This window comes from Leptopilina heterotoma, unplaced genomic scaffold (genome assembly GCF_015476425.1).
Source record: "Leptopilina heterotoma isolate Lh14 unplaced genomic scaffold, ASM1547642v1 Lhet_66, whole genome shotgun sequence".
Taxonomy (NCBI): Eukaryota; Metazoa; Arthropoda; class Insecta; order Hymenoptera; family Figitidae; genus Leptopilina; species Leptopilina heterotoma.
The window spans coordinates 964,637-991,553 of record NW_025111153.1 but is presented as its reverse complement, the minus strand read 5'-3'; the positions used below and the strand labels follow the sequence as shown (position 1 = coordinate 991,553).

General features: G+C 22.2%; 4 protein-coding genes across 8 annotated transcripts in view; 1 reads left to right on the top strand and 3 right to left on the bottom strand.

Annotated features, from left to right (window-relative positions):
- Nucleotides 1-2,310: 2,310 nt before the first annotated feature.
- On the bottom strand, nt 2,311-8,063 carry LOC122510107 (AN1-type zinc finger protein 2A). The gene is made up of 2 exons (XM_043624521.1): nt 7,823-8,063; nt 2,311-3,583 (listed from the first exon to the last, which is right to left on the bottom strand). Exon 2 carries the CDS (start codon nt 3,562-3,564, stop codon nt 2,923-2,925), a length of 642 nt encoding a protein of 213 aa, XP_043480456.1. The 5' UTR covers nt 3,565-3,583; nt 7,823-8,063; the 3' UTR covers nt 2,311-2,922.
- Nucleotides 8,064-8,584: 521 nt separating this feature from the next.
- On the bottom strand, nt 8,585-9,312 carry LOC122510069. The gene is made up of 2 exons (XM_043624472.1): nt 8,967-9,312; nt 8,585-8,796 (listed from the first exon to the last, which is right to left on the bottom strand). The coding sequence occupies exons 1-2, from the start codon at nt 9,130-9,132 to the stop codon at nt 8,729-8,731; spliced, it is 234 nt and encodes a 77-aa protein (XP_043480407.1). The 5' UTR covers nt 9,133-9,312; the 3' UTR covers nt 8,585-8,728.
- A 1,830-nt stretch (nt 9,313-11,142) lies between these two features.
- LOC122510053 (transmembrane emp24 domain-containing protein bai) lies at nt 11,143-19,191 on the bottom strand. Of its 2 annotated transcripts, XM_043624445.1 has the most exons (6): nt 18,819-19,191; nt 18,150-18,279; nt 15,134-15,204; nt 15,041-15,043; nt 14,457-14,583; nt 11,143-11,841 (listed from the first exon to the last, which is right to left on the bottom strand). In XM_043624445.1, the coding sequence occupies exons 1-6, from the start codon at nt 18,996-18,998 to the stop codon at nt 11,720-11,722; spliced, it is 633 nt and encodes a 210-aa protein (XP_043480380.1). In that variant the 5' UTR covers nt 18,999-19,191; the 3' UTR covers nt 11,143-11,719. The 2 variants fall into 2 exon arrangements, with proteins under 2 accessions (XP_043480380.1, XP_043480381.1); XM_043624446.1 differs by lacking the exon at nt 15,041-15,043 and having other exon boundaries at nt 18,819-19,189.
- A 713-nt stretch (nt 19,192-19,904) lies between these two features.
- Nucleotides 19,905-26,917, top strand: part of LOC122510052 (protein phosphatase 1A) — a 55,223-nt gene continuing 48,210 nt past the window's right edge. For 3 of the 4 annotated variants that reach the window (XM_043624444.1, XM_043624441.1, XM_043624440.1), the window contains exon 1: nt 19,905-20,138. The gene's annotated coding sequence lies outside the window, so the exon portion shown is untranslated. Of the gene's footprint in view, nt 20,139-20,659; nt 20,966-26,917 lie in introns of those variants that run through there. The other variant, XM_043624443.1, reaches the window with a different exon arrangement.

Genomic DNA, 26,917 nt, shown 5'->3' with positions numbered 1-26,917 from the left:
TTTATGAAAATAATTGAATATATTGCGAAAAAATTTTGAAAAATAAAATTATAATTACGGTGACTAACTTCCCTTGATTATTTTCGAAAAATTCAAATAACATTCTTTAAAAGAATTTAATTATTTTTAATAGAATATGTAAAGAAATTTCCATTATTTCAAAAATTTTCAATTATTTGTTTATAAAAATTCAATTATCTTGAAACAACAGAATTGAAAAATTTCATAATCTTAGTTTTCAGAATTTTCATAAAACTTTGCGAAAATTTAATTTTATTAAAAAATTTTAAGTGTGTATCTTCTTTTAAGTTAACTAATAAAAATTTTAATAAAAATGCAACTATTAAATTAAAATGCTTCGAAAATTCGATTTGTTAAAAAGTTTTTAATTAAATTCTTTGACAAATTTAATTATTTTCAGTTGAATTTTACAAAATTTCTATTAATTCGATAATTATTTTTTAATTATTTTTAACTAGTTAAAATTTAGAGAACAGTATAAATATCCTTTATTACTCATGAAAATAATTGAATTTCTGCAATAATTTGTAACTTCTCCAAAATTAAATTTTTTTCTAGTGTTTTTCACTAAAATTCTTCTTTAAATAAATTATTTTTAATAATTTTTGAAAAAGTTCTTCTTTGAGAATTTTTAAATCCCTTTGTTTACACTTCAATTTTACGTGAAATTTCAATTATTAGAAAATTCTTTAATTAAATATATATTAGAAAATAAAAACTTTTTAAAAAGTTTCAATTTCAAAAAAAAATTCAATTAAACTTTTTCAAAGGAATTAATTCTACAGAATTGTTTGTTAAAAATATAATAAATTAAGAATTTCAATGATTTTCATTTGAAACCTTTAGAGAATTCAATTATTAAAAAAAAATTGCAATTATTAGTAACTTCTCAAAAATTCAATTATTATCTAAAACTTTAACTGAAATTAATTTTTAAATCAATTTCTATTAGAAAATTCTACGAGAATTCAATTATTTAAATACAAACATAGATATAATTTATTGAATAATTGAATGTTTCTTAAAATTTAATTCTCATAAAGAATTTTATCAACAAATTTTTAAATGGTTTAATTCTTTCGATAAATTTTAATAAAATTTTTAAGAATAATAACATTTTCCAAGAATTGACTTTTTATGAACAAATTTATGCAAATTGTATTTCTAATAATATTTGAATTCCAGTGAAATTTTCATTATTTTTGAAAATAATAAATTGAACATTCGTGTAGAATTTTGTAAAAATTGTTTTGAAATAATAGAATTCATTTGGAAAATTTTATTAAAATAATATATATATAGGTACAAATTATTGAATAAAGAAAATTTTTTGAAAATAATTGAATTTTATTGCTTTTGAAAATAATTGAGTTCTTGTGATGAATACTATTATTTATAAAAATAATTGAATTTTGTCGAAGAATTTTGCTATTCATTTATAAAAATAATTGAAATTTTGAAGAGAATTTCTTTAAATTTTTTAATCTAATTGAATTTCTGCGAAGAATTTTATTACTTTTAAAAATAATTGAATTCCTGTGACGAATATTGTCACTTAAGACAATAATTGAATTTTGAAATGAATTTTATTAAAATTCCTTAATATAATAGAATTTTGGTGAAGAATCTTTATAAAGATAATTGAAATGTTGACGATAATTTTTTTTTTAATTTTTTCAAATTTTTAAATAATTAAATTCTTTAGATGAATTTTAATAAAATTTTTAATAATAATTACATTTTTCGAGGAGTTTTATTCAAATTGAATTTAAAATAATTGAAATTCTGCAATGAGTTTTATTATTTATGAAAAAAAGAGATTTTTTAAAAACTAATTAAAAAAATAAAAATTTTTTTTTGGTTGAACAAATTCCCGGTTAGGCCTTAAATTTTTTTGTTTATTCCCAGTTTTTCCCGGTCAAATTAAATTTCCGGTTAGTAAACACCCCGTAGATATATAAGGAATATATAATAATAACTTATTGAATAAATAATGTTCGTTTAAATAAACAAATTTTTCAAAACATATTTTAGCGGATTTATCAAAAAATAAAATTTAGAATATAAAAATGTTCGTCAATCAAAATTTTTTCAATCTTTAGCAGTAAAATTGTCCCGATAAATAAGATTTGAAAGGAATTAAATTTTTTCTCGATGTAGTATTTTCAAAAATTGAATTACAATAGAAAATCGTAAACATTTATTTTTTTTTAAATTGACGCAATATTTAAATTTAGAATTTAAAGAAAAAATAAATTTCGTTCATTTGAATGTTAAAAACTGTAGGAATATAAAAACAAGAATATATTTTGATTGTTATAATATTCATTTAATCGAAATTCGTAGCGATGAAATACTATTGAGCAGATTTTTCATTTTTTTTTTTCTTTAAGAGAATTGAATTTCTACTTATTGACAAATGCGTTTAGACGATGGACATAATTTTTCTCCAAAGATTATTAGAGAAAAATATATTTTTTAAGTTAAATTAAAAAAAAATAAATAAATCTTTACTCTATTTAACAATATTTTTATTTAGTCTACTTATCATTTTGATGATATAAATTCATTTAGTACAGTAAGGAAGCCCACAGGGTCATTTATTGTTAAACACATAGCCAGCAAATGATTATTCGGTTAAATGAAAAATTCTGCTAAACAGTCTCCATTTTATATAATTAACGGTCAAATGAACACCTCGTCGTGATAATTGAAATTCAGTCCGTTTCTAAATAGAAAACAAACTAGAATTTTTTCTTATAAATCGTTTTTTTCTAAGAAAGATTTATCAAAGACCTTAATATCATAGTTTTCTTTTTTAAAAAATTCGTTTAATATATATTTTTTCTCTAATTTGTGCGCAGAAAAAGTAAAATAATTATTTCCTTTTTTTCTCGCTTGTTAAGAAAGTCTACACCTGTCTCTACTGCTAGAAGGCACTGGTTGCAATTCCTGCCTTCGGGTCCGTTCCTCGTCCTGCAAAGACGCCTGAAGAGCTCTCGCCAGTGCCTCGTCTTCACTCAATTGTCCCTGGATATTTTTCAAATTCCACAAACTATTTGAGTTCGACGTTGTTTTACTTTTCGCCTGACTTTGTGAATTAATGGCGTTCAGTCTTTTGGCCCGTATCGCAGACTCCTTTCCCGGACATGTGTGATCACTGGGATGTCGATGTTTGAGACAATAATTTTGCGTACACTCGGTGCACTTGACGGGAACAATTTCTTTAATTTTACATCCCTTCTGAGAGCATTTATTGCTGAATACTTTTCGCCGATCTTTTTGTATTTGACAATCGTTGTCCATGTGCTGACCAACGGCAATGTCGGGTGGATCGCCACGTTTCGATGGTATCGGTGCATTGCAAAGTGGACAGACTGGAATTTGTACATTCTTTTTGTATGCACTCGGACAGGAATGATGCAGATATGATATGTGATCGGTGCAGAAAATTGATTTACATGCGTCACATCGCAATGGAAGGAAATCGAGACGATTGCAGCTTTCCTCCGAGCAATGTTCCCCGAGATTTGGAAACTCCATTGTCTCTCATCAAGTGAGTCTTTAAAGGAAGAGAAAAAAGAAAAGTTTAATGAATTTATTTTTATTAAGTATTTCAATTATCCAAACATATTCATTTCACCGAATACAAGAGTGAATAGTTGTTTAGCAGAATTCTTATTCATCCAAGCGTTAATCTACCCTGAAAATTGTAAATCTCACATTTCCATAAACTAAATTTTATTTTCATACATAACCTGCAGTGAAAAGAAAATATTTAAAATTATAGTGGAACTTTCTTAAAGTTGATGGTGTAGGATTTTCTTGAGTGCAATTTATTGTGTAGTAGACAGGCCTCGGTAGTCGATTTAAAATAGAAAAAAAGTCGAAAAAGTCGTTTATTTAATTCAGTGTTGTCACAAAAATTTTATTTTGTATTTTTCTGATCTTTCACTGATTTCTGAATTTAGTTATTCAAAACTTGAACAATTTCGTTTAATAAATATTTAAATACTTCTTGTTTGTTTTTATACAGGAATAAAATTTTAAAAAATTCTATTTAAAACCTTTTTAACTTTAATAACTTCTAAAAATTACAACTGTAATTCTCTTAAAATTCAATTATTTTCTACAATTTTTCATCAAACTTTTTCTCGAAATCAATTATTTTTAATAATTTTCCGAAAGTACTTAGAGAATTCAATTATTTAAATAAAAAAATTCAGTGTTTTATAATAATATTGTAACTGTCCATGTTTTTAAGTTATTAATTAATTTTCAAAAAATTATAATAAAGACATTCTTAAAATTAATTTTTCAAAAATATTTTAAAAATTATTTATGAAAAATAATAGTTTTTCAATTATATACAATTGGAAAATTTCCAAACAATTAAAATTTGGTAAATTCTATTCAAAAAAATAACTGAATTTTTAAAAAATTTTAATTATTAATATAAACGTGAAATATAAATATAATATAAACGTAAAAATTTTAATAAATCAAAAGAAGTAAATTTTAAAAAATTTTAATTTTCTTTGTTCGAAATTAATTGAATCTTAAAAAATTAAGATAAAAAAATTACAAGTAAAAGTTTTTTTTTAAATATTGTAATTTAATTTTTCGAAAAGAATTGAATTTTTTAAAAGAATTTTTGTATAATTTACATTTGAAGATTTTTCATTAAAATTTTTGAAAAACAAATTATTTTCAAAATTTGCAATTAAAATTCTTTAAAAGTTGATTTTCAAAAATTTTTTTAAAACACATTTTTAAAAAAATCAATTATTTTCAATTAAATTTTACAAAATTTCAATTATTGAAAGTCTTTTTAATTGTAAATTTTGAAAATTTATTAAGTAATTATAAAAATAATTGAATTACTTCGAAGAAATTATTGAAATTTTAGGAATTAATTGAATTTAATGGAAATATTTGAATAATTCCAAGAAATTCAATCAAAGATGTTTTGAAAATAATTGAATTCCTGCGCAAAGAATTTTACTAAATTTTTAAAAATAATTGAATTGTTGCGAAGAATTTTACTATTTAGGAAAAATAATTGAATTATTTCGAAGGATTTTCAAAAATTTTTATAAAACACTTTGAAAAAAATCAATTATTTTCAATTAAATTTTACAAAATTCCAATTATTAAAACTCTTTTTAATTGTAAATTTCGAAAATTTAATTAGAAAAATTATTAATAAGTTGTATTTTATACTAAAAATTATTGCAAAATTTGGAAAAAAGTCGAAAAAGTCGTAATTTTTGAAAATAAGTCGAAAAAAGTCGCATTTTTGTAAATAGTCGAAAAAAGTCGAAAAAGTAATAATATCCGAGGCCTGAGTAGATTATACTATGTAGTATTTAATTATCTAAAGTGGAAAAATTGCAAATAAATTTTATTTTGCTATTAATTATTTAATAGATTTTATTTATGTAGAATGGACACCGCCCCAGAAAATTATTAAGACATTTTTTGAGAGTTCTTCAGATGTTTATTACACATGATTTCCTTTTCCTCTTTACGATCACAGAGTGGCCATTTTTACAAGAAATTGAATTCCCGGTTTTCCTGCGGTCAATTTTTTGGGATTTCCTGGTCAGTTTAATAATAGATTGAAACAATATTTTTAATTTTGCAAAATTTCATTTATTGTTAAATATTATTTAACATTTGAATTCACAAGAAAATTTTTTAATCCTTAAAAACTTACATCTTTAAAAAAGTAACTTTCAAACTAAAAAAAGTAGTAAAAATGTAGCTATCGAAAAATTAAACTTGACGACCAAAAACACTCGTTTTAGAAACTTCACAAAACTTACAAAAATTCGATTCTATATTTTATTTTTCTGACTTTTTCCTAATTTCCATGAAAAATATTTACTTCTTTCTTATTCTGCTAATGAATTAAATTCCTGCAACGAAATTTTATTATAAAAATTTAAATATTTATATAAAAATAATTTAATTCTTGCGAACGATTTTATTAGAATTTTTTTAAAATAATTGAATTTCCAAAAAAAAATTTATGACTTTTAAAAATAATTAAATTCTTGTGATGAATATTGTTATTTATGAAAAAAATTGAATTTTGCAAAGAATTTTATTAAAAAGCCTTAAAATAATTGAATTTTCGGGAATAATTTTGTTATTTATCGACATAATTGAATTCTTCGAAAGAATTTGATTAAAATATAAAAGAATAATTGAATTATTTGAAAGGAAATTTAATTAAAATTGTATTTAAAATAATTGATTTTTTTCGAACAATTTTATTAAAATAATTGAAAGTAATTGAATTCCTCTGAAAAATTCTAATATTTTTGTAAATAATTGAATTCTTTCAAAGAATTTCAAAAAAACAATTTTTTAAATAATTGATTTTTTCGAGGAATTGAAATTAAATTTTTAAGAATAATTACATTTTTGAGCAATTCCTGTAAAATTGTATTAAAAATAATTCAAATCCTGCGATGAATTTTATTATTTGTGGAAATAATTGAATAGTTACAAACAATTTTATTAAAATTTTAAAAAATAATTGAATTCTTGAGAAGAATTTCGTTATTTATGAAAATAATTGAATTATTGCGAAAAATTTTTTTAAAAAATTGAATTTCTGTGAAAAATTATGTTATTTTTGAGAATAATTGAATTTTTCATAAGAATTTTATAAACATTGTTTTAAATAGTTAATTTTTTCGAAGTGTAATAAATATTAATGAAAATTTTATTTCAAATAATTGAATTCTTGTGGAAAACTTTATTTGTGAAAATAATAATTGAATTTTTCGATTAATAAATTAAAAATAGTATTAAAAATAATTGAAATTCTTCGATGAGTTTTATTATTTACGAAAATAATTGAATTCTTGCTTAGAATTTTATCCAAAATTTAAAAAAAAAATTAAATTTCCATGAAAAATGTTACTAGGTATAAGTGAAAGTAATTGAATTATTGTGAAGAATTGTACGAAAATTTTGTTAAATAATTGATTTTTTCGAAATTTTTTTGAAAATTCTATTCTGTAATATATTAGTTGAATTCCTGTGGAAATTTTATTATTTATGAAAATAATTGAATTTTTGATGAATTTAATCAATTTTTTTTAAATAATTGAATTCTTTTGCGATGTTTTATGAAAATACCAGATATTGAAAATAATTGAATTTTGAATATTTTTTGCGAAGCCTGTCAATGAGATCTTTTGACTTTTAAAATCATGTACACATTATTTGTAATTATTTAAAAATAATGATTTTTCAATTCAAGGTTCTTCCTCAAAATTCAAGGATATTTCAAGGTTTTAAGGGGAAAAATCAAGGAAAATTAAAGGTTTTTCAAGGTCGCTGAAGACCCTGATATACTTTTAAGTTTATTACCTACATATATAGACATTATTGTGTGTGAAACCAGTTGAACTTTGTTGTTTTTATTCTTATATTTATAAATACAAGTGAAATTATTTTAATATTAGCGTCATATTATAAAATTGGGTTAAAATGATATTTTATCTTCCAAATTTTTAACATTTTTAAAAAAATGGTCTTTTTCTAACGTTTTGAAAAATATGTTCATATGAAATATCTTGAATTAATAATAACCAAACGAAAAATTACTTTTAAACATTAAATATGTTTTATCGAATTTTATACGAAATTCAACACATAGAGTAACAAATTTTATTAAATATTTTTAGGGGAACTGAGAAAAAAACGGTAAATGTTTCCTAATAAAATGACACATTAAAAAATATTGTTATGACAAATAAGGTTAAAAGATGTAATTACTTACATGCGTCAGAATGATTCTCTAATTCGTTCGCTAATGAAACGTCTCGTCTCAGTTCTCCAAGACTTTTGCCTCTTTTTAGCAACTCAGCGTGCTTTTATAGTCATTAATATAGTTTATAGTAAATGTATGTGAACACAAAATTTACAGTATTTTTATTTATGTATAAATATTGCATCAATGCCAGTCATCAGGACATGGATTATTTCTATAGTAAGAATTGACTTGCACTTTTTCTTTTTCATTGAAGAACTGAACCATGAACAATCGGAATGCGGAACAATGCGCAACTAAATTTCACCGCGAAATGAACTAATTATTTAAATTCTTTTTTTATATTTTTATAGACAATATAAAAAATTAAAAACTTAATTAAATTAAATTATTAAAAAAAGCGCCTGCGCGTCTACGATTTTTACAAAATTCCAGAACTAAAAGTCCGGATCAAAGAACTGGTTATAATTTTTCAAGACTCAAAATTCTCGATCTCTGAATAAAAGAATTTAGAATTTCAATTTTTTCTAAGCATTTCGTATTTGTATAAAGATTAAGTACGAGAATGTTCCTCTGAAAATTGTGATTTAAAACTAATTTTTTATTAACACAGGACGATTTTTAGCTTAAAGGTACGCGTATTATAACCGGTTCTTTGATCCGGACCTTCAATTTTCCAAAGTTAAAGAATATTACTTTTTAGATCATTTTTATTGTTGGGAAAAATGTTTTTAAGGGAAATTGTCTTAAAGGTTAAATAACGACTTATAATTTTTAATCATAATATATATAAATAACAGTTTTATTTACACTTTACATACTTACAAAAACCAGAACAATTTACAAAATCTTTTATTTCATCAGAAAAAGGCGTAATGGACGAAATTTGAAAATTAGTAGTTAATATATATTTATTTATTTATTAAATTGATCCTGAAACGGTGGTAGATTTAATACTCTCGCTGTACCAAGTGCCATTAAAGCTAAAAAATAATATTTTCATTGATTTTAAATCCAGACAATATGCGCCGAAAAATTGTATAACCTTAAAATTTCAAGTTTTCTCTATTTTTTCAAAGACCTTTCAAAAGAGTTTTTTTTTTTTTTTTTAAATAAAAATCTTGTATTTCTAGAAAAAGTGAATATTACTTACCACCGCCAACTGTGAGCATAACTGATTTGACAGGGATTTTCTGAAACTTTTTCGAATGATAAGAAACATACATTCCGGAACCTAGGAGGCCACAGCCACTAACAAGTCTACAACCTAGACAAGTGCGGTCTCTATTTGTAATAACACTCTTAATTGTTTCAGGCATTCCACTTCAATATGTTTTTATATATTTTCATAAATAATTTTGATGTACCGAAAAAGTCTATTTTTTTTGAGAACAAAATAAAGTTGTTTATGCAGGTTACTCAATTGTCAACAAACTTTAAGTCGCCATCTTGGAAATTTCGATAAGGTAGTCCAAGTTGGGTGGGGGAAATGCAATATGGCTGACATCAGCTGATTTACCGGAGGACAAACAATGCATTGAATTCAATGGGACAAATCAGTTTTTTAACCATAACTTTTTAAATATTCATTTTTGAACCATAGTGTAATGGAAAATTATTCTTTATTTATCGAAATCTATTTTTTAAAACAATAAAATTAAATTTTTTGGTTTTATTGTTTTAAAAAATAGATTTCGATAAATAAAGAATAATTTTCCATTACACTATAGTTCAAAAATGAATATTTAAAAAGTTATGGTTACAAAACTGATTTGTCCCATTGAATTCAATGCATTGCTTGTCCTCCGGTAAATCAGCTGATGTCAGCCATATTGAATTTCCCCCACCCAACTTGGACTACCTTATTCAACTTTTTAGAAAGACCGCGAAAAGTTTGAATCGTTATTTTTTTTATTCACGTTTTATAATAATTTAATTTACCATAAAATTTTTCAAAAAAAGTTAATTATTTACAAAAATCCTAATAAAATCCTTCGAAAGAATTTAATTATTTTTACAAGTAGTAAAATTTTTCAAAAACATTCAATGATTTAAAAAAAATGTAATAAAATTCATTGCAATAATTCAATTATTTTCATAAATAATAAATCGATTATTCGGTAATTCATTTTTAAATCAATTTTTATTAAAAAAATTTTAGAAGAATTCAATTATTAAAATTACAAAATAAATAATTTATTAAATAATTGAATGTTTATTAAAATTTGTCAAAACAAATTTTAATAAAATTTTTAAGAATAATTACATTTTTCGAGAAATTCGATTAAAATATTGTATCAAAAATAATTAAAATCCTGCGATGAGTTTTATTATTCATGAAATTAATTAAAATTATCCCAACAATTTTATTAAAATTTTTGAGTTCTAAAAGTTATTAAAATTTTTCTAAAATAATTGGATTTCGGAAAAGAATTTTATTATTTATAAAGATACTTGAAATTTTGACAAGAATTTTTTTTCATCATAATTGAATTTCTGCGAACAATTTTATTATTTATAAAAATACAATTTGAATTTCTAGAATCATTTGTAACTTTTCGAAAATTAAATTTTTTTTAGCATTTTTAACTAAAATTCTTCTATCAATCTAGTATTTATGAAAATTGTGAAAGTTATTCATTAAATAATTTCTAAGTCATAATTTTATGATACTTTTTGAAAAATGAAGTTATTTAAAAAGAAATTATTGTCAGAAATAGAAAACATTGAAGGTTTTGTATTAAAATTCGTGGTTATTTCATAGTTTACGAGGCCCCTGACTTTTCCCTGATTTCCCTGACCTGTGACAACCCTGTTTATAAAATATTTCAAAAAAATTCAATTATTTTCTAAAATTTTTATAAATATTTCAAATTCCCCTGTCTCAGAATATAATATGATTATTGTGGTTATAATAGTAATAATCTATATTCCAATATTTATATTTTATTTTTATGAAAAAAAAAATTTGAAATTCTATTATTTTTAAAATTGCTAATTTTATTTAAAAAATAATGTAAAAAGTTAGCCGCGCGAATTGTTGCTAGTTAATTATAAAAGTTCAATTTGGAATTTATGATAAATATTATTTTATTTCCACAAGATCATTTTTATTCACAGTACACACATAAAAACAAAATATCACGAAATAAAAATTCACCCACAGAATGAATTGTGAAGCAAAAAAAAAAAATTAACTTTTCTCCAAAAAATAGAATGCTATAATAATTTCTGAATAAAAAGAAATTAATTTTAATAACAAGAGAAAAAAAAGAAGGAAAAAGCAAAAAAAATCACATGTACAAAAGTCCCGAAATACCTTAGATATCTTTAGAAATAATATATAAATGATTTATTTAGTAACAACTAAATCACTCTATGCTTATAATTAATGATTCTGTCGAATAAAGCAAAGCAAACTGCTCAATGCGTCACTAAATTTTTAATTTTCGTCTTGTCTTGTCTTGTCTTCTCTTCAATTTATCGATGAGATTATTTGAGTTTTTAGAATATTCATAAGATTTGCTCTGCTTTACTCGATCTCGACCCTTTTTATTTTTTTCTTTTAAATTTCCATTAATGTAATGCGAATACTCCTTGATTTACATTCAGAATGAGGTTTCAAGTATGAGTAAATATTGTGTGATAAAATACAAAAAACATTGTTTATGATGAATGGATGCATGGTTTTCATTTGTACAATATTTATTACATGGCATGACGCTCAAAACCACATTAAATTGCGTGAAGATTTACCACCAAGGGCTTTTTCACAGCATTGGCATTCTTTATGCCGAAGATTTCAAGTCTTTAGAAGATTTTTTTTTACGTTATCAAGTCCTCAGCAGTTCTTTTTTTTATTACTTTTATTTTTTTTTAGCAAGAATGTCTGATTAAGAAACACATTCATTCTATAAGTTTCTTCGCTCGGAAATAGCGTCTAAGGTAAAAGACTTGCCATGTGGCCAAACCCAATAAACAGCACATGGAAAATATACTGAAGTAGAGGACACGAGCGTTCGTTGATTCTAAAACAAAGTAAACAATAATAAATGTTTTAACGTTCTTTAAATTTAACTGAACTTAATCTTCTAACATAGTTATTAATACTGTTAAAAGAATTTTGAAAAGAAAATGTTTTACTCTTATTATTAACAATTAAATATTTTATCTCTTTAAAAAAAAAAAAAAAAAAAAAAAAATGAAGAAATGGATCACTCCGAGTCTTTGACTCGGAGTAATCGATTTCTTCATATTTTATAATAATTAAAGATGGCCCAGTAATAAAATCATTATTTTATATTATAAGAATATTGTACTTCTTCAAAATTACTTTCACCATTTCAATTCAATTATTATTTTAAATAATTGAATTCTTTTGTCGAATTTTATTAAAACTTGCATAAAAATAATTACTTTTTTCAAGGAATTCAATTAAAATTGTACGAAAAATAATTGAAATTCTGCGATGAGTTTTATTATTAGTAGTAAAAAAAATGGAATCCTGAAGAAAAATTTTATTGCTCTTAAAAATAATTTGAATTTCTCCAAAATTCAATTTTTTTCTAGCAGTTTTTAACTAAAATTCTTTTTTAAATAAATTATTTTTAATAATTTTTGAAAATGTTCTTCTTCGAGAAATTTTAAATCTCTTTGTTTACACTTCAATTTTACGTGAAATTTCAATTATTAGAAAATTCTTTAATTAAATATATATATTAGAAAATAAAAACTTGAAAGAATTTCAAAAAAAAATTCAATTAAACTTTTTCAAAGGAATTAATTCTATAGAATTGTTTGTTAAAAATATAAAAAATTAAGAATTTCAATGATTTTCATCTGAAACCTTTTCAAAATTCAATTATTCAAAAAAATTGCAATTATTAGTAACTTCTCCAAAATTAAATTATTATCTAAAACTTTAACTGAAATTAATTTTTAAATCCATTTCTATTAGAAAATTCTACAAGAATTCAATTATTTAAATACAAACATATACAATTTATTGAATAATAGAATGTTTCTAAAATTTTAATTCTCATAAAGAATTTTATCAACAAATTTTTAAATAGTTAAATTCTTTCGACAGATTTTAATAAAATTTTTAATAATAATAACATTTTCCAAGGAATTCGATTAAAATTGTATTAAAAATAATTGAAATTCTGAGATGAGTTTTATTATTTATGAAAATAATTGAATTCCTAATTGACTTTTTATGAACAAATTTATGCAAATTCTATTTCTAATAATTGAATTTCTGTGAAATTTTCATTATTTTTAAAAATAATTGAATATTCGTGTAGAATTTTATAAAAGTTGTTACGAAATAATTGAATTCATTTGGGAAATTTTATTAAAATGATAAATAATATACAAATTATTTAATTAAGAAAATTTTTTGAAAATAATTGAAATTTTGCCATGAATTTTATTTAAATTTTTGAAAATAATTAAGTTCTTGTGATGAATAATTTTATTTATGAAAATAATTGAATTTTGTCGAAGAATTTTGCTATTCATTTATAAAAATAATTGAAATTTTGACGAGAATTTTTTAAAAATTTTGAAAATAATTTAATTTCTGCAAAGTATTTTATTAATTTTGAAAATAATTGAATTCCTGTGATGAATATTGTTATTTAAGACAATAATTGAATTTTGCAATGAATAATATTAAAATTCTTTAATGTAATTGAATTTTTTGTGAAGAATTTTGATATTTATAAAGAGAATTAAAATGTTGACGATAAATTTTTTTTTAAATTTTCCCAAATTTTTAAATAATTAAATTCTTTAGACGAATTTTAATAAAATTTTTTATAATAATTACATTTTTCGAGGAATTCTATTCAAATTGAATTAAAAATAATTGAAATCTACAATGAGTTTTATTATTTATGAAAATAATTGAATTCTTGAAAAGAAGTTTATTATTTTCGAAAATAATTGAATCCCTGTAAAAAATTTATTATTTTTGAAAATAATTCAATTATTGCGAAGAAATTTATAAAAAATTTGTAAATAATTGAATTCCTGTAAAAATTTTTATTATTCATAAAAATAATTGAATGTTTGCATAGAATTTTATTCAAATTTTTTTTAATAATGGAATTCTTTTGAAAAATTTTATTAAAATATTATAGATATTGAAAATCATTGAATTTGAGAAAACTTTTGAAAATAATTGCAATTTTGCCAAAAATTGTATCAAAATTTTTGAAAATAATTGAATTTTAGAGAAGAATTTTATTATTTATAAAGATAACTGAAATATTGACCGCAGATTTTAAAAAAATTTTTGAACACAATTGAATTTCTGCGAAGAATTTTATTACTTTTGAAAATAATTGAATTTTTCTGCAATCATTTGTAATTTCTCTAAAATTATTCAAATTATATCGAATAATTTACGAACTTTTTGTCTTTTTTCCAACAAATTACAGACTTTACGAACCATTTTTTTTTTTAAAACTGACTTTTGCGGACTTGAAGCAAATTATTATCATTATTTTCTTCTTGAATGTAAATTGCAATTAAGAAATTTATTTACGTAAAACTAATGAATTTATAAAACAAAAAAATTATTTTACAAAAACTAATTTTGTTGTCACTAATAAAAAAAATTGGGAACAATAATTACCATTTGTATTTCTCATTTCTTCCTCACTTTTTCGCATTCGCGAGAAATCATCGACAATAACTTTGGAAAGTTCTTCCAATCTCCTTAATTCGACTTCGACGGGTTTCAATTTAGACGCCTCGCCAAGCTATAAAGAACAAATAGTCAATTATTCCACAGAAAATGAATGAAAAAACAAATAAAAAGCTCACTTTCTAAAAAAAATATTTTCAGACAAGAGACAAATCAAATGTACAATATTCTGTAGGCACTTGCTGTTAAACTATTAGATTTTTCAAAAAAATAAATAAATGGCAGTAAACATTAAAGCGTAACATTAATGCAATAAATGAACACTAAAAAATAGACCTTAAAAAATTACGGTAAGAATCACACTTAAAGAACATAATTATTGTCTCTGTAAACAAAAAAGCAAAGTTTGATGTTAAAATTCCAACTGAAGCTCGTTAAATCTACATACAGAAAAAGAGGAGAGTAAAGGAAAATTATTGTAAATAAGGAAATACATTCGCAATTATTGTATAAATTAAAATGCATGCAATTTTTTTTAGAGATAAATAATCATAATAATAATTTCACTTTACCAGCTGCCCGCCCAATCAAGCGACATAAAGAAAAGTAAAAAATTAGATTTTTATGAAATTGAAAGTATTATTAATTGTTTGTATTATACTTACACTTTCAAAACTTTTCGCCTCTAAATCTCGTTTTACATTTAACGTAATTTCTTGCCTAACACCTCGGTGAGCTAAAAATAATTAAATTCTTATATATAGAAACTTAATTATAAATATTTTATTACGATTATTTTTTTAATTAAAAAGAATTCATTACAACCATTTTAAAGTATTGTTCAAAAATTAAGTAGGATTGCCACAAAAATTTAATTTTGTTTTTCCCTGACTTTCAAGAAAAAATTATGAATTTTTTCCTGACCCTAAAGAATATTTTGTTTCACTCTAAAAATGATTGGATACTCAAAAAACATGTTCTATTACATTTATTTACAAATTTCTTTAATTGTAAAATTATTTAAAAACACCAATAACTTCATTTTCAAATAAATATTTAATCATTATTATCTTTCCATGGAAACTAAAATTTTCAAAATTAATAATTCAAATCTTTTTTATAAGAATATTATTATAAAACACGAAGATATCGATCGCTTTCTTCATGTTTTGTATATAATTAAAAGTGACAGAGTGATAAAATCCTTATTTTATATTATAATATAAGAATATTGTTATTGTAACGTCTTCAAAATTATTTTCATCATTTCAATTCAATTATTATTTTCTACAATTTTTAAATAAATTATTTATTAAATTTTTAATAATTTTTGAAAAAGTTCTTCTTTAAGAATTTTTAAATCCATTTGTTTACAATTTACTTTTACGTGAAATTTCAATTATTCAAAAATTCTTTAATTAAAAATCAATTAGAAAATAAAAACTCGAATTAATTTTTTAAAATTTCGATTAAGCTTTTTGTAAACAATTAGTTCCATAAAATTTTTAATTAAAAGTATGAAAAATTTAGATTTTCAAAGATTTTAATTTGAAACCTTTACAAAATTCAATTATTTCTAAAAATTGCAATTATAACTTTAACTGAAATTAACTTTTAAATTAATTTTTAATAGAAAATTCTACGAGAATTCAATTATTTAAATACAAAAGTAAATTATTTGTTAAATAATTGAATGTTTCTTAAAATGTAATTCTTATAAATAATTTTATCAATAAATTTTTAAATAATTGAATTCTTTTGGCGAATTTTTAAAAAATTTTAAAAAAAATTTTAAGAATAATTACATTTTTTAAGGAATTCGATTAAAATTGTATGAAAAATAATTGAAATTTTGCAATAAGTTTAATTATTTATGAAAATAATTGAATTATTGCGAAAAATTTGATAAAAAAGTTTTAAACAATTGACTTTTTTCGAAAAAATGTATGCAAATTCTATTTTTAATAATTGAATTCTTGCGAAATTTTTATTATTTTAGAAAATAATTGATTATTCGAGTATACCTTTGTCAAAATTGTTTTTAAATAATTGAATTTTTTTGCACAAACTTAAAAAATTTTGAAAATAATTGATTTCCTGCGACGAATTAAAAGTTATTTATGAAAATAATTGAATAATTGCAACGAATTTTATTATTTTATTGAATAATTGAATGTTTCTTAAATTTGAATTCTTTCGTCAAGATTTAATAAAATTTTTAATAATAATTGCATTTTTCGAGGAATTTATTTAAAATTGTATTAAAAATAAATAAAATATTTAAAAATCTGCAGTGAAAATAATTGAATTCCTAAATAAAATGTTATTATTTATGAAAATAATTGAATGTTTTCGAAGAATTGTGTCAAAAATTTTTTTCGATAATTAAATTATTTGATAAATTTTATGAAAATAGTAAATATTAAAAATAATTGAAATTACGAAAAAATTTTGAAAATAATTGAAATTTTGCAAAGAATTTTATTTAAATTTTTAAAAATAATTGAATTTTTGGCGAAAAATTTTGCTATTTATAAAGATAATTGAATTCTTGACGAGATATTCGTTAAAAATTTGTAAAAATAATTGAATTTCTTCCAAGAATTTGATTACTTTTGAGAATAATTGAATTCTTGTGATGAATATTGTTATTTATGAAAATAATTGACTTCCTGCGAATGATTTTATTATTTATGAAAAATAATTAGATCCGTGAAAAGAATTTCAAAATTTATGAAAATAATTGTTTTACTGAGAATTTTATTAATTTTGAAAATAATTAAATTCTTGTGATGAATATTGTTATTTATGAAAATATAATTGAATTTCAGTGAAGAATTTTGCTATTTATAAAAATAATTCAAATTTTAATGAGTTTTTTTTTTAAATTTTTGAAAATACATAATTGAATTTTAGCGAAGAATTTTGCTATTTATAAAAATAATTGAAATTTTGACAAAATTTCTTTTAAAAATTTTTGAAAATAATTAAATTTCTGAAAAGAATTTTAATATTTAGTAAGTTAGTTGAATTCTTTCAGAGTTGAGTTTAACATTTTAAAAATTGAAACTAATTTCAATAGAATTGAAATTAAAATCAAAAAAAAATACTTTATTAAATGATTTATAAGTAGGTAATAACTTCTTCAATAGAATTAAGTTATTTAAAATAAATTATTGTCAGAAATAGAAAAAATTTAAGGTTTTATTTTAAATTCGTGGTAATTTCATAGTTTATGAGGCAAAAAAAAAGACACAAAAATTCAGAATTTTCTTATAATTTTAATTTTTTCCCTGACTTTTCCTGACCAAATAACTGTAAAACTGTAAATTGTTAACTTTTAGGACATTTTTTTTCATTATTACTCGGAAACGGAAAAATATAATTGAGAGTTAATTTGTTTTAAATTAAAGATTAAAATCTACAGTTTAAAGTTCAACTGAAGCAATTGCTGTAAAGTGATAATTATAATTAACAATTTTTTCTAACAGTTGCAATGTAAAGTATATTCTCCGTGCTTTTCAAAGATTCGAATATAATTTTTAAATGCGTAAAACTCTTAAATAATTAAAAAATAGGAAAAATGAGTAGTATTAAAAAAGTTAATATTAAAGATAATATTTCAAGTTTTTTTTCAACATTTTTGACTCTATAATATATAGAATAAATATCGGAACTTACTAGGTGGAACGTGGGAATTGAAACATATTTCAAAATTGTCATAGACTTCAGTAACGAAAGAAAATTTCCCAAATTTTCCATGTGGAATATCTTGTTTTTGCGCAAGAATATGTCCCTTCGAGTCCCGAACCTTAAAAATTAAACAACAAAATTAATATATAAATATACACCCTTCAGAATTCTTTAACCTTTAATTGTAATTAAATTTCCTTTAATAATTAAATTCGAATTTATAAGTTTTTTTTCACATTTAAAGAGAACATAATTTAAAAACAGATATCAGAAGTTTAGGGTTAAAAAATTGTTAAAAAAATAAATTTTGGTTTTAAGAAAATTATATATTTAACTTGAGAATATAGAAGAAAATAAAATAAAAAAATCAGAAATTTAGGAAAAGTTGAATTAAGAGCCGAAACACTGGAGAAATATTTTGATTTATTATAGCAGACTGTTAAATTGCAATGTCATTGTACGATCACTTGTAAATGAGAGAGAATATAAAAATCTAGTAAAAAAGGAAATAATAATTCTTCAATATACTCAGAAGAGATAAAAATAAAAAAAAAAGTAAAATTTACATGATCAATTTAAATTCCAATAACCATATTGAAGGTTACTGTACCTAACCTCAATGTTAAAGGATCTTTCAACTTTTTCAAAAAAACTTACCACATAATCGACTTTTTGACCATGCACTTCGGAAACTTGATATTCTCCGCTAACTAAAACATTAGCCTGAATTTCTTCTCTAAGACATTTTGATTGATTTGGCTCCATATACCACATGATACTTCGGACATGGGCGATAAGTAAAAGGAGGCCGAAAACAACAAAATTATTCGAACTCATCTTTTCTCAAGCACTCGACGTTTATTTAAAATGACAAATATTTAAATAAAAAAAAACTATTTGTGCACTTTTGTTTTTACGGAAAAAAACTATAGAAATTTCATTGCACCACCGTCAACATTTCGATGAGTTGGCAGCCATTCGAAATTTCCTTCACCCAAAGATTTCGTTTTCTACGTGTCGAATTATTTCTTCTATTTAAAGTTATGTCAACGTTATGCTGATTCTACAATATTATAAGTCAAAGAGAAAAAGAAGAGCTATTGTGGACACTCCATAAGGCTATTCACGACAATGCTCGTCAAAAATTTCAAAGTGTGCAAGCACCTTTACACTTCCATAGAAAAAATGGAAAAAATTTTCAAATTAACCGAAAAATATCGAATTATACTAGTCAAATTTGAACCAATCAAAATTGAACAATTTTTAGGGGTATAAATTTTTTTTTACATTTTTTCAGTTCCTGAAATCATAATTATTACACTATAAAAAATTAATAAAAGTAATTTTTAACTGATTTACACTCGCAAACGCGATCCATGAGATAGAAAAGGACATGAATATATATATCTCTGTCCTTTTCTAACTCATGTTTTACATTCGCGAATGTAAAGGTCGGTTCATTTTTTTTACACTCTTGCTCCCGATATTTTTTTTACCCTCAAAAAATGACTATTTATTCTTTGTTATAAAATTTATAAACTACTTTAAACATTCAACTCTTCTAATTTTAACAGCAAATTTCTAGAAAAGTGAAAATTAAATTTGTTTATAAACTTTTGAAGAAGTGCAGTTTCAGTCTTTCAATGGGAGTGAGAAGAAATATCGTTGCTGATTGGCTGTTGGTGACGCCAGCGTTTAGCAAGTTATTTATAATCGGCGCATGCGCAATGTGAATTCTAATATCCGCCATTCATACTCGAGTCGATTTCGTGTCGTGTGTCGATGTTTCTGTGTGTGTTGAATCAAGAGGCATGGTGACGGTGATCACATTGATATTCTTAGAAAAAGCGACGAAAAACATGAAACAAGTGGATTAGTGATTATCAAGAAGCTGAAATATATACACAATTATTACGAAATAATAACGCCCGCGAAACGTCTGACGATGATATTGATATTTTGTTGCAACCTCTTCACGTAAGTATATCTTCGCTCCAAAAAAAAAAAAAAAATGCCCCAGCAGCCGAAAATCTCTCAAGGATCCCTTGTTATCGCGCTAAAATATTCATCGTAAATTTATTTTTACTCTATATTTTGATTATGTGAAAGAATTCTCATTTTTTTCCAAGATTTGAAAAGATATTTTTATTGGTTCTTATTTAGTTTTCATTATAATCGTTTCGAGAGCGTGAAAATATAAGGAGAAAACATTGTTTTCTCGCACTCAACGCGATCCTTTTCGTTCTTCACGCATCTTTGATTCTTGTTTACCGGCTGAACAGTGCACCTACTTTTTTTTTCTTTCTTTTTCTCCCGCTTTGCAATTCAGTAAAAAAAAAAAAAGTTGAAATAATTTTAAATTCCAAGTTTTTCGCAAAAAATTTTTGTTGAATCGTTCGCAACCTCGAAAATATTACGCGCGACGACGCTGCCAGGAAATGAACGCAGCTTGTTGTCTCTGCCAACGCTCTATTTTCAGAATCTTGTGATCGTAGTGTTCGGTTTTGTGGTGAAAAGCGAATAAAACCGCGCGCTTCTATTTCGTTGCTTAAATCCCGGCCTTTTTTTTACCCTTGTGTCACGCTTCGTTTTTCACTGAAAATTATCAATTCTCCTTCATTAAATGCTGAGAAATTTACTTCTTTTTCCAAACACACACACACACACTCTCTATTGACAGTGAAATTTGACTATTTGTTAAAAGTGAATCTTTGTTTTCTTCATTATCAAAACATAGTTTGCAAAATATTGTGACTTCGAATTTCGATCGATTTTTATTCTTTTCCCTTTTTTCAAAAATAAAGGTAAAAATATTTTCTCACATTTCTATTTCTGCTAAATTAACGGTGATTTTTCAAGTAAATGAAAATGAATTGTGGCTAAATTTAAAAAATTATAATAAGTACAGAAAAAAGTACATTTTTCCCTTCTTCAATTTCCTTCTCGGATAATTGTCAATTTTTGATAACCTCAAAATAAGTAAAATTAGATAAAGATGATAATAATTGTTGAAAATAATTGTTTTAAAGAAAAGGGTCAAAAATGTTGTGTGCTAATAAAAGAAAACGTCATCAGATTGCAAGTATTTATTTTGATTAATATAAATTTTATTATCGTGTTTTCATCTATTGTTAGTAAATGAAATTTTGTGAATTAAAAAATTGTGAATATATTTTCTTAATGTTTCTATGCATATAAAGCTTATTTTTTACATTCTTTTTTTGTAAATCTGGCACTCACGTGAAGCAAGTGCACTTACGTATTCATTTGAATACGTAATATTTCAATGAAAAAGAAAAAAACAAATATGTCGACAAGTTGTAAACACGTGATTAGACTGAACTGTTATACGATTTCTCGTAAAAGCATTAAAATTATATAAATTTTTGTAAACCTGAAATCTCACATTTTCAAAAAAAAGCCACAACAATTGTAATCAAATGTTTTTTTTATTTTTAAAAAAAGTTTTTGAGATTCAGACATTTTTTTTTCATTGTTGTTGTCTAAAGTTACATTCTAATCTAAGATTCAGTTTCCATAAAATGATGCTTGATTTGTGCGAAAGGAATTATTTAAATATTCTGTGGTAGATTTTGTTGTTCTTCTTCTTCTTCAAAAAATTTTATCCAAATAGTGCATATTTTTCTAAGCCGGGAATTTTTTCACCAAATTAAAAAAAGTTTTATTATTTCAATTTGTTTTTAAAAAATCGCTTTTTATTTCAATTTTTATAGATATTTATACTGTTTTCTAAGTTTGAATTAGTTAAAAATAATTAATTTGATGGTAAAAAATCAGTCACTGATTCAAATATAGTTAGTAAATAAATTTTAAAAAAATTATCGAATTAATAGAAATTTTGTGAAATTCAACTGAAAATAAATTTGTTAAAGAATTTCATTAAAAACTTTTTAACAAATCGAATTTTCAAAATATATTAATTTAATAATTGATGGATAATTGAATTTTACAAAGAGTCACATTCTAATGTATTTAAATGTTTCTTAGTGCGAAAATTAATTATTTAAAATTTCTATTAGTTAATTTAAAAAAAGGTACACACTTAGAATTTTTTAATAAAATTAAATTTTCGCAAAGTTTTTTTGAAAATTTTGAAAAATAAGATTTTGAAATTTTTCACTTCTGTTCTTTCAAGATAATTGAATTTTTATAAACAAATAATTGAATATTTTTGAAATAAATGAAATTCTATTATTTTTAATAGAATTTTAATCGAATTCCTCAAAAAATGTAATTATTCTTAAAAATTTTATTAAATTTCGTCGAAAAAATTCAATTATTTCTATAAATAGCAAAATTCTTCAGATTTACTAAATTCTTTTGAACATTATTTAAAAATTATTATTTAAATTATTTAATTATTTTGAATTATTTAATTATTTACCTATTATTATTTAAATTTTGATTTATTCAATTATTTTCATAAATTTCCATAAAATTCTAAAATTATCTTTATAAATAATTAAATTTTTCTCCACAATTCAATTATTTTCAAAAATTGTAATAAAATTCTACGAAGACATTTAATTATTTTCATAAATAATAACATTCTTTTGAAGGATTCAATTACTTTTATAAATACTAAAATTCTTTGCAGAAATTCAATTAGTATCAATACATTTTAATAAAATTGAATTAATGAAATCAAAGTTTCAATTATAATTATGAAAAGACAAGATTATTTTAAAAAATTGAAAAAATTCTTTGTTTAATTCAATTATTTTCTAAATTTTTAATTAAAATTATTTTAAAAAAAAATTATTTTCAAAAAATTTAAAGATACTCGTCAAAAGAATTTAATTATTCATAAAAACTCTATAATAAAAATTTTGGAAGCCATTTGTAAATTTATCTATATTCAAAATCAAATTTGATGAGAAAAAAAACCGAGAAATTTTTTGTTAAAAATACTGATTATTTCAGAAAAAAATAAAATAGAAATATTTATTTTAAGACTTATTAATTGTATTTCATAAAAAAAGATTGAATGATCTTTTTTTTATAAAATTGTTTTATTTTGTCAGGGAATTTTATCAAAAGTACGGAAAAAATTTCACATCCTATAAAATAGTGAAAAATAAATCAATTTATGAATTTTTTGCAATGATGCGAATTTTCTAAAAATTAATTTTCAAATAAATAAAGTAAATAAAAATAAATAAAATTATTTTTTCTTTGAAATAAATTTCTAAAAAAAAACGTATTTTGCATTAATATCAATTCGTTTTTCTACAATAATTTATAAGTAACTATTTTTATATTTTAGAGTGTTAATTTATTATTATTATTATTATTATTATTAATATTAATATAGATTAAATTTCAAAAAGTTTCAAATTTAAAGTTTTAGAAAAGTTGAAAATTGTAAAAAAAAATTTATTAAAAATTCTGAATAAGTTAGTAATTTGAAATATTTTAGTTAAAATTTCTAGAAAATAATTGAATTGAAATCTTGAAAATAATTTTTAATAAGTTACAATAGCAATTCTTATAAATTATTCAATTTTAAAGGATTTGTATTATTTCTAGAATTACTTTTACTGAGTTGAAAGTAAATTTTACTAATTTCTATTAAAATTTTCTTCGGATATTATAAATTTTTCTCTGGAAATAACGATTGGATTTTTAATATCAAATTTTACTTTTTACACAGTTAATTTTTGTATGGAATTTGTTATTAAAAATTATTATTTACAGAATAAATTTTACTGTTTAAGTTTTCAAAAAATTTAATGAAAATTGTATTTTAAATAATTAAAAATCTGTGAAAATATTATTTATGAAAATAATTGGAGTTTTTTGCAAAGAATTTTAATAAAAATTTTTATAATTAATTGAATTCTTTTGTGAAATTTTATTAAAATAGTAGATATTGAAAATAATTGAATTTCAGCAAAGTTCCTAAAATTTTAGAAAATAATTGAATCGTTTCAAAGAATTTTATTAAAATTTTCGAGAATAATTTATTTATTTCAATTATATTAGCGGACTTAATATACTGTGTAAATTCTAAAATTTTTAACTGAAATTCATTTTTAAATAAATTTAAAAAAAATTTTAAGAAGAATTGCATTTTTTGAGTAAATTTATTTAAAATTTTCAAAAAATTGTAATAAATATTGTTTTTTTAAATAATTGGAAATCTGTGAAAATGTTATTATTTATGAAAATAATTGAAGTTTTAAGAAAGAATTTTATTAAAATTTTTTTTAAATAATGAAATTCTTTTGTGAAATTTTATTAAAATAGTAGATAATGAAAATAATTGAATTTTAGCAAAAAATTTCGTTATTTGGAAGAATAAATTAAAAAAAAACGTGTAGCTATTATGTTAAGGACCTTTATAATTTTATATGTTTACTATGTTACTATTTCCCATCGATTATTTCAGTTTCATTTTTTATTCACTAAATTAAATTATCTTTTCTTCACTAGTAAGTCTTCATTTTGAAATTTCGAAAGTTCAAGTCTCGTTTATAAATAAATTAATAAAAATAAACATTTAAACAATTCATGGTTTTAATGGCGAAATGGAAACAAGTAAAAATGATCGAAAAATATATATTAAACCACAGAAACAGGTTTTAAAACTTTTCAAAAATGTTTTTACAAATTACTTTTTTTTCTGTTGAATAGATTACATAAAATCAATAATACAAATCCAATTGAACTTTGTGTGAAATTTAAAGCCTATGTAAGCACAGGTCTAAAGTCTGAAAATCAGCATCAAAATTTCAGGCTTATTTCGAATTTCTTTCGCACAATTCTTGTAAAATCAACCTCTAACACCACCCAAATTGTTTTTTACTCAAAGCCTTTTTTATGTAGAAAAAAAGGATCATAAAACTTACCCTGAGGAGTGTGAAATTTGGCAAATTTTCAGATTTACACTCCAGGAATGTGTAATACCATATTTTGTCGTTTTTATTAAATTTTCAAAAATAAATGTTAATAATTTGTAAAAAAAAATAATTTAATTATAAAATAATATTTTAATTAAGAATTTAAATTTAATAGACTTTATTATTATTCTATAACATTAAGTATATAGAAATAGATAATAAATAAAAAGAAACACACATTTTTAAAGGTCAAATTTATTTACCCATGTTCATTTTTTTGCTGCCCTTGTGAATTACACTATTGAACGGGTAAGTGTAAATTTCCTGGAGTGTGAAACAAATAATAAAATATGTATAACATTTTCAAAGGGGAAAAATATACCTTTTTGTTTGATACATACTTTGCAAATTTTTGCAAATAACATTATTTACGTTTAGCGACGTAATCCAAGTTTAAAATAGTTCTTTTTTAAATATTGAATAGTCGCAAAATTGTGTTTGACAAAATTTAAGACTCACTTAAGGCTCTTAAAATGGGTTTAGTAGTAGACAGTGTTCCCAATAATGGATCGGTTTTATTATTATTACAATAAAAAAATTGCGGATCCGGTTTAGTGAAAGTTAAAACCCACCAGGTTTTAAAATTTTTGGCAACCAAAATGGGTCAAAAACTTAAAATTTTGTAAATCTGACTTCAAATTCATAATCAGTTGCAAAAAAAACTCTCGAAATTCAAATTCCGTTAAAATTCATTGACATTTAAAATTTTTCACCTTCAATGAAGGTGGGAAGTTTAAAATGTGGTTCGTGTAGTAGATCAAAATTAGGTTTCTGCTCGAACCACATTTCAAAGTAACCACAATTCCATTGCCCTCATTTGTCATCATGTTATCCCCACTTCTCGAATTCGTCCTCCTGTCTCATAGTGGGATAAAAAGTGCTCCTTTTTGGAAAAGAATCTATTGACAACTTAAATCTTAATCAATTTTCATAAGTTTTCTTTAATCTACTGTTGAATCTCTAACGCTTGCAACACGTGAATTTTGAATTTTAGAATCCAGTTAGTTAATTTGTGAACAGTGACTTTAAGAACCTATATACAGCAATATTGTCAGTTCTGTAATTTGGATTTCTTTAGTTTTAGCATTTTATTTACACTCATTCAATTATATAGCAAATGCCTCGGCAAATACAAAAATTAGTTTGGAAATGTTAATCTAGATTTTTGGTCAGATAACATAACGATATTCCAATCATTTGCCATACTTGATCCGTTATTTAAATTTCTTAAATCTTACTCCATATTCGTAATCAGCGACTCCAAAAACCGACAAGTAATAAGATTGAAGTGAATTTAGTCGTTTTTTACCTTTAGATCACCGAAAAGTCTAAAAATAGACAATAATTGTGATTGAAACTTTGTGTAAGATAAATTCATAATTCAAATACATTATTTAACTCCCGATTAACAAGATTAAAGCGAACCCACTCTTGAAAAACATAAACAAAAATTAAAAAATATTAAAAATTTTTTTTTTTAATTTAAAAAAAAAATAAAAAAAACTATAATGCAGGCATTATATTGTTTTAATGTCAGTCTAAACCCTGTAAAATGCAGCAAATAGTTCAATGTAACGTTTTATAAAATAAATTGCGGCGCGACGACGCGACGTGATGCGCTATATTCAAAAATTCATTTCTCGAAAACAAAAAAAAACGGTTTTTTGGAAAACAAGTATTTCATCAGAAAAAAGCTCAGCTTTCTTTTAAAAATAAAAGGAAAAAGAAAAAATGGACCCAAAGATGCGAAAAGTGAAAATTTATTTTTATTTTTTCAAAATTTTGTGACAAAATAAAAAAATTTTTTAAAATAGACTGTGCCATTCGAAAGCC

Excerpts from the sequence above, each read along its gene's own strand:
- LOC122510107 (XM_043624521.1), bottom strand. The coding sequence starts at position 3,564 with ATGGAGTTTCCAAATCTCGGGGAACATTGCTCGGAGGAAAGCTGCAAT.
- LOC122510069 (XM_043624472.1), bottom strand. The coding sequence starts at position 9,132 with ATGCCTGAAACAATTAAGAGTGTTATTACAAATAGAGACCGCACTTGT. Across the intron at positions 8,797-8,966 it reads TATGCTCACAGTTGGCGGTG|CTTTAATGGCACTTGGTACA; the intron begins GTAAGTAATATT and ends ATTATTTTTTAG.
- LOC122510053 (XM_043624445.1), bottom strand. The coding sequence starts at position 18,998 with ATGAGTTCGAATAATTTTGTTGTTTTCGGCCTCCTTTTACTTATCGCC. Across the intron at positions 15,205-18,149 it reads CAATTCCCACGTTCCACCTA|CTCACCGAGGTGTTAGGCAA; the intron begins GTAAGTTCCGAT and ends AATTATTTTTAG. Across the intron at positions 11,842-14,456 it reads AGAAATGAGAAATACAAATG|AATCAACGAACGCTCGTGTC; the intron begins GTAATTATTGTT and ends ACTTTGTTTTAG.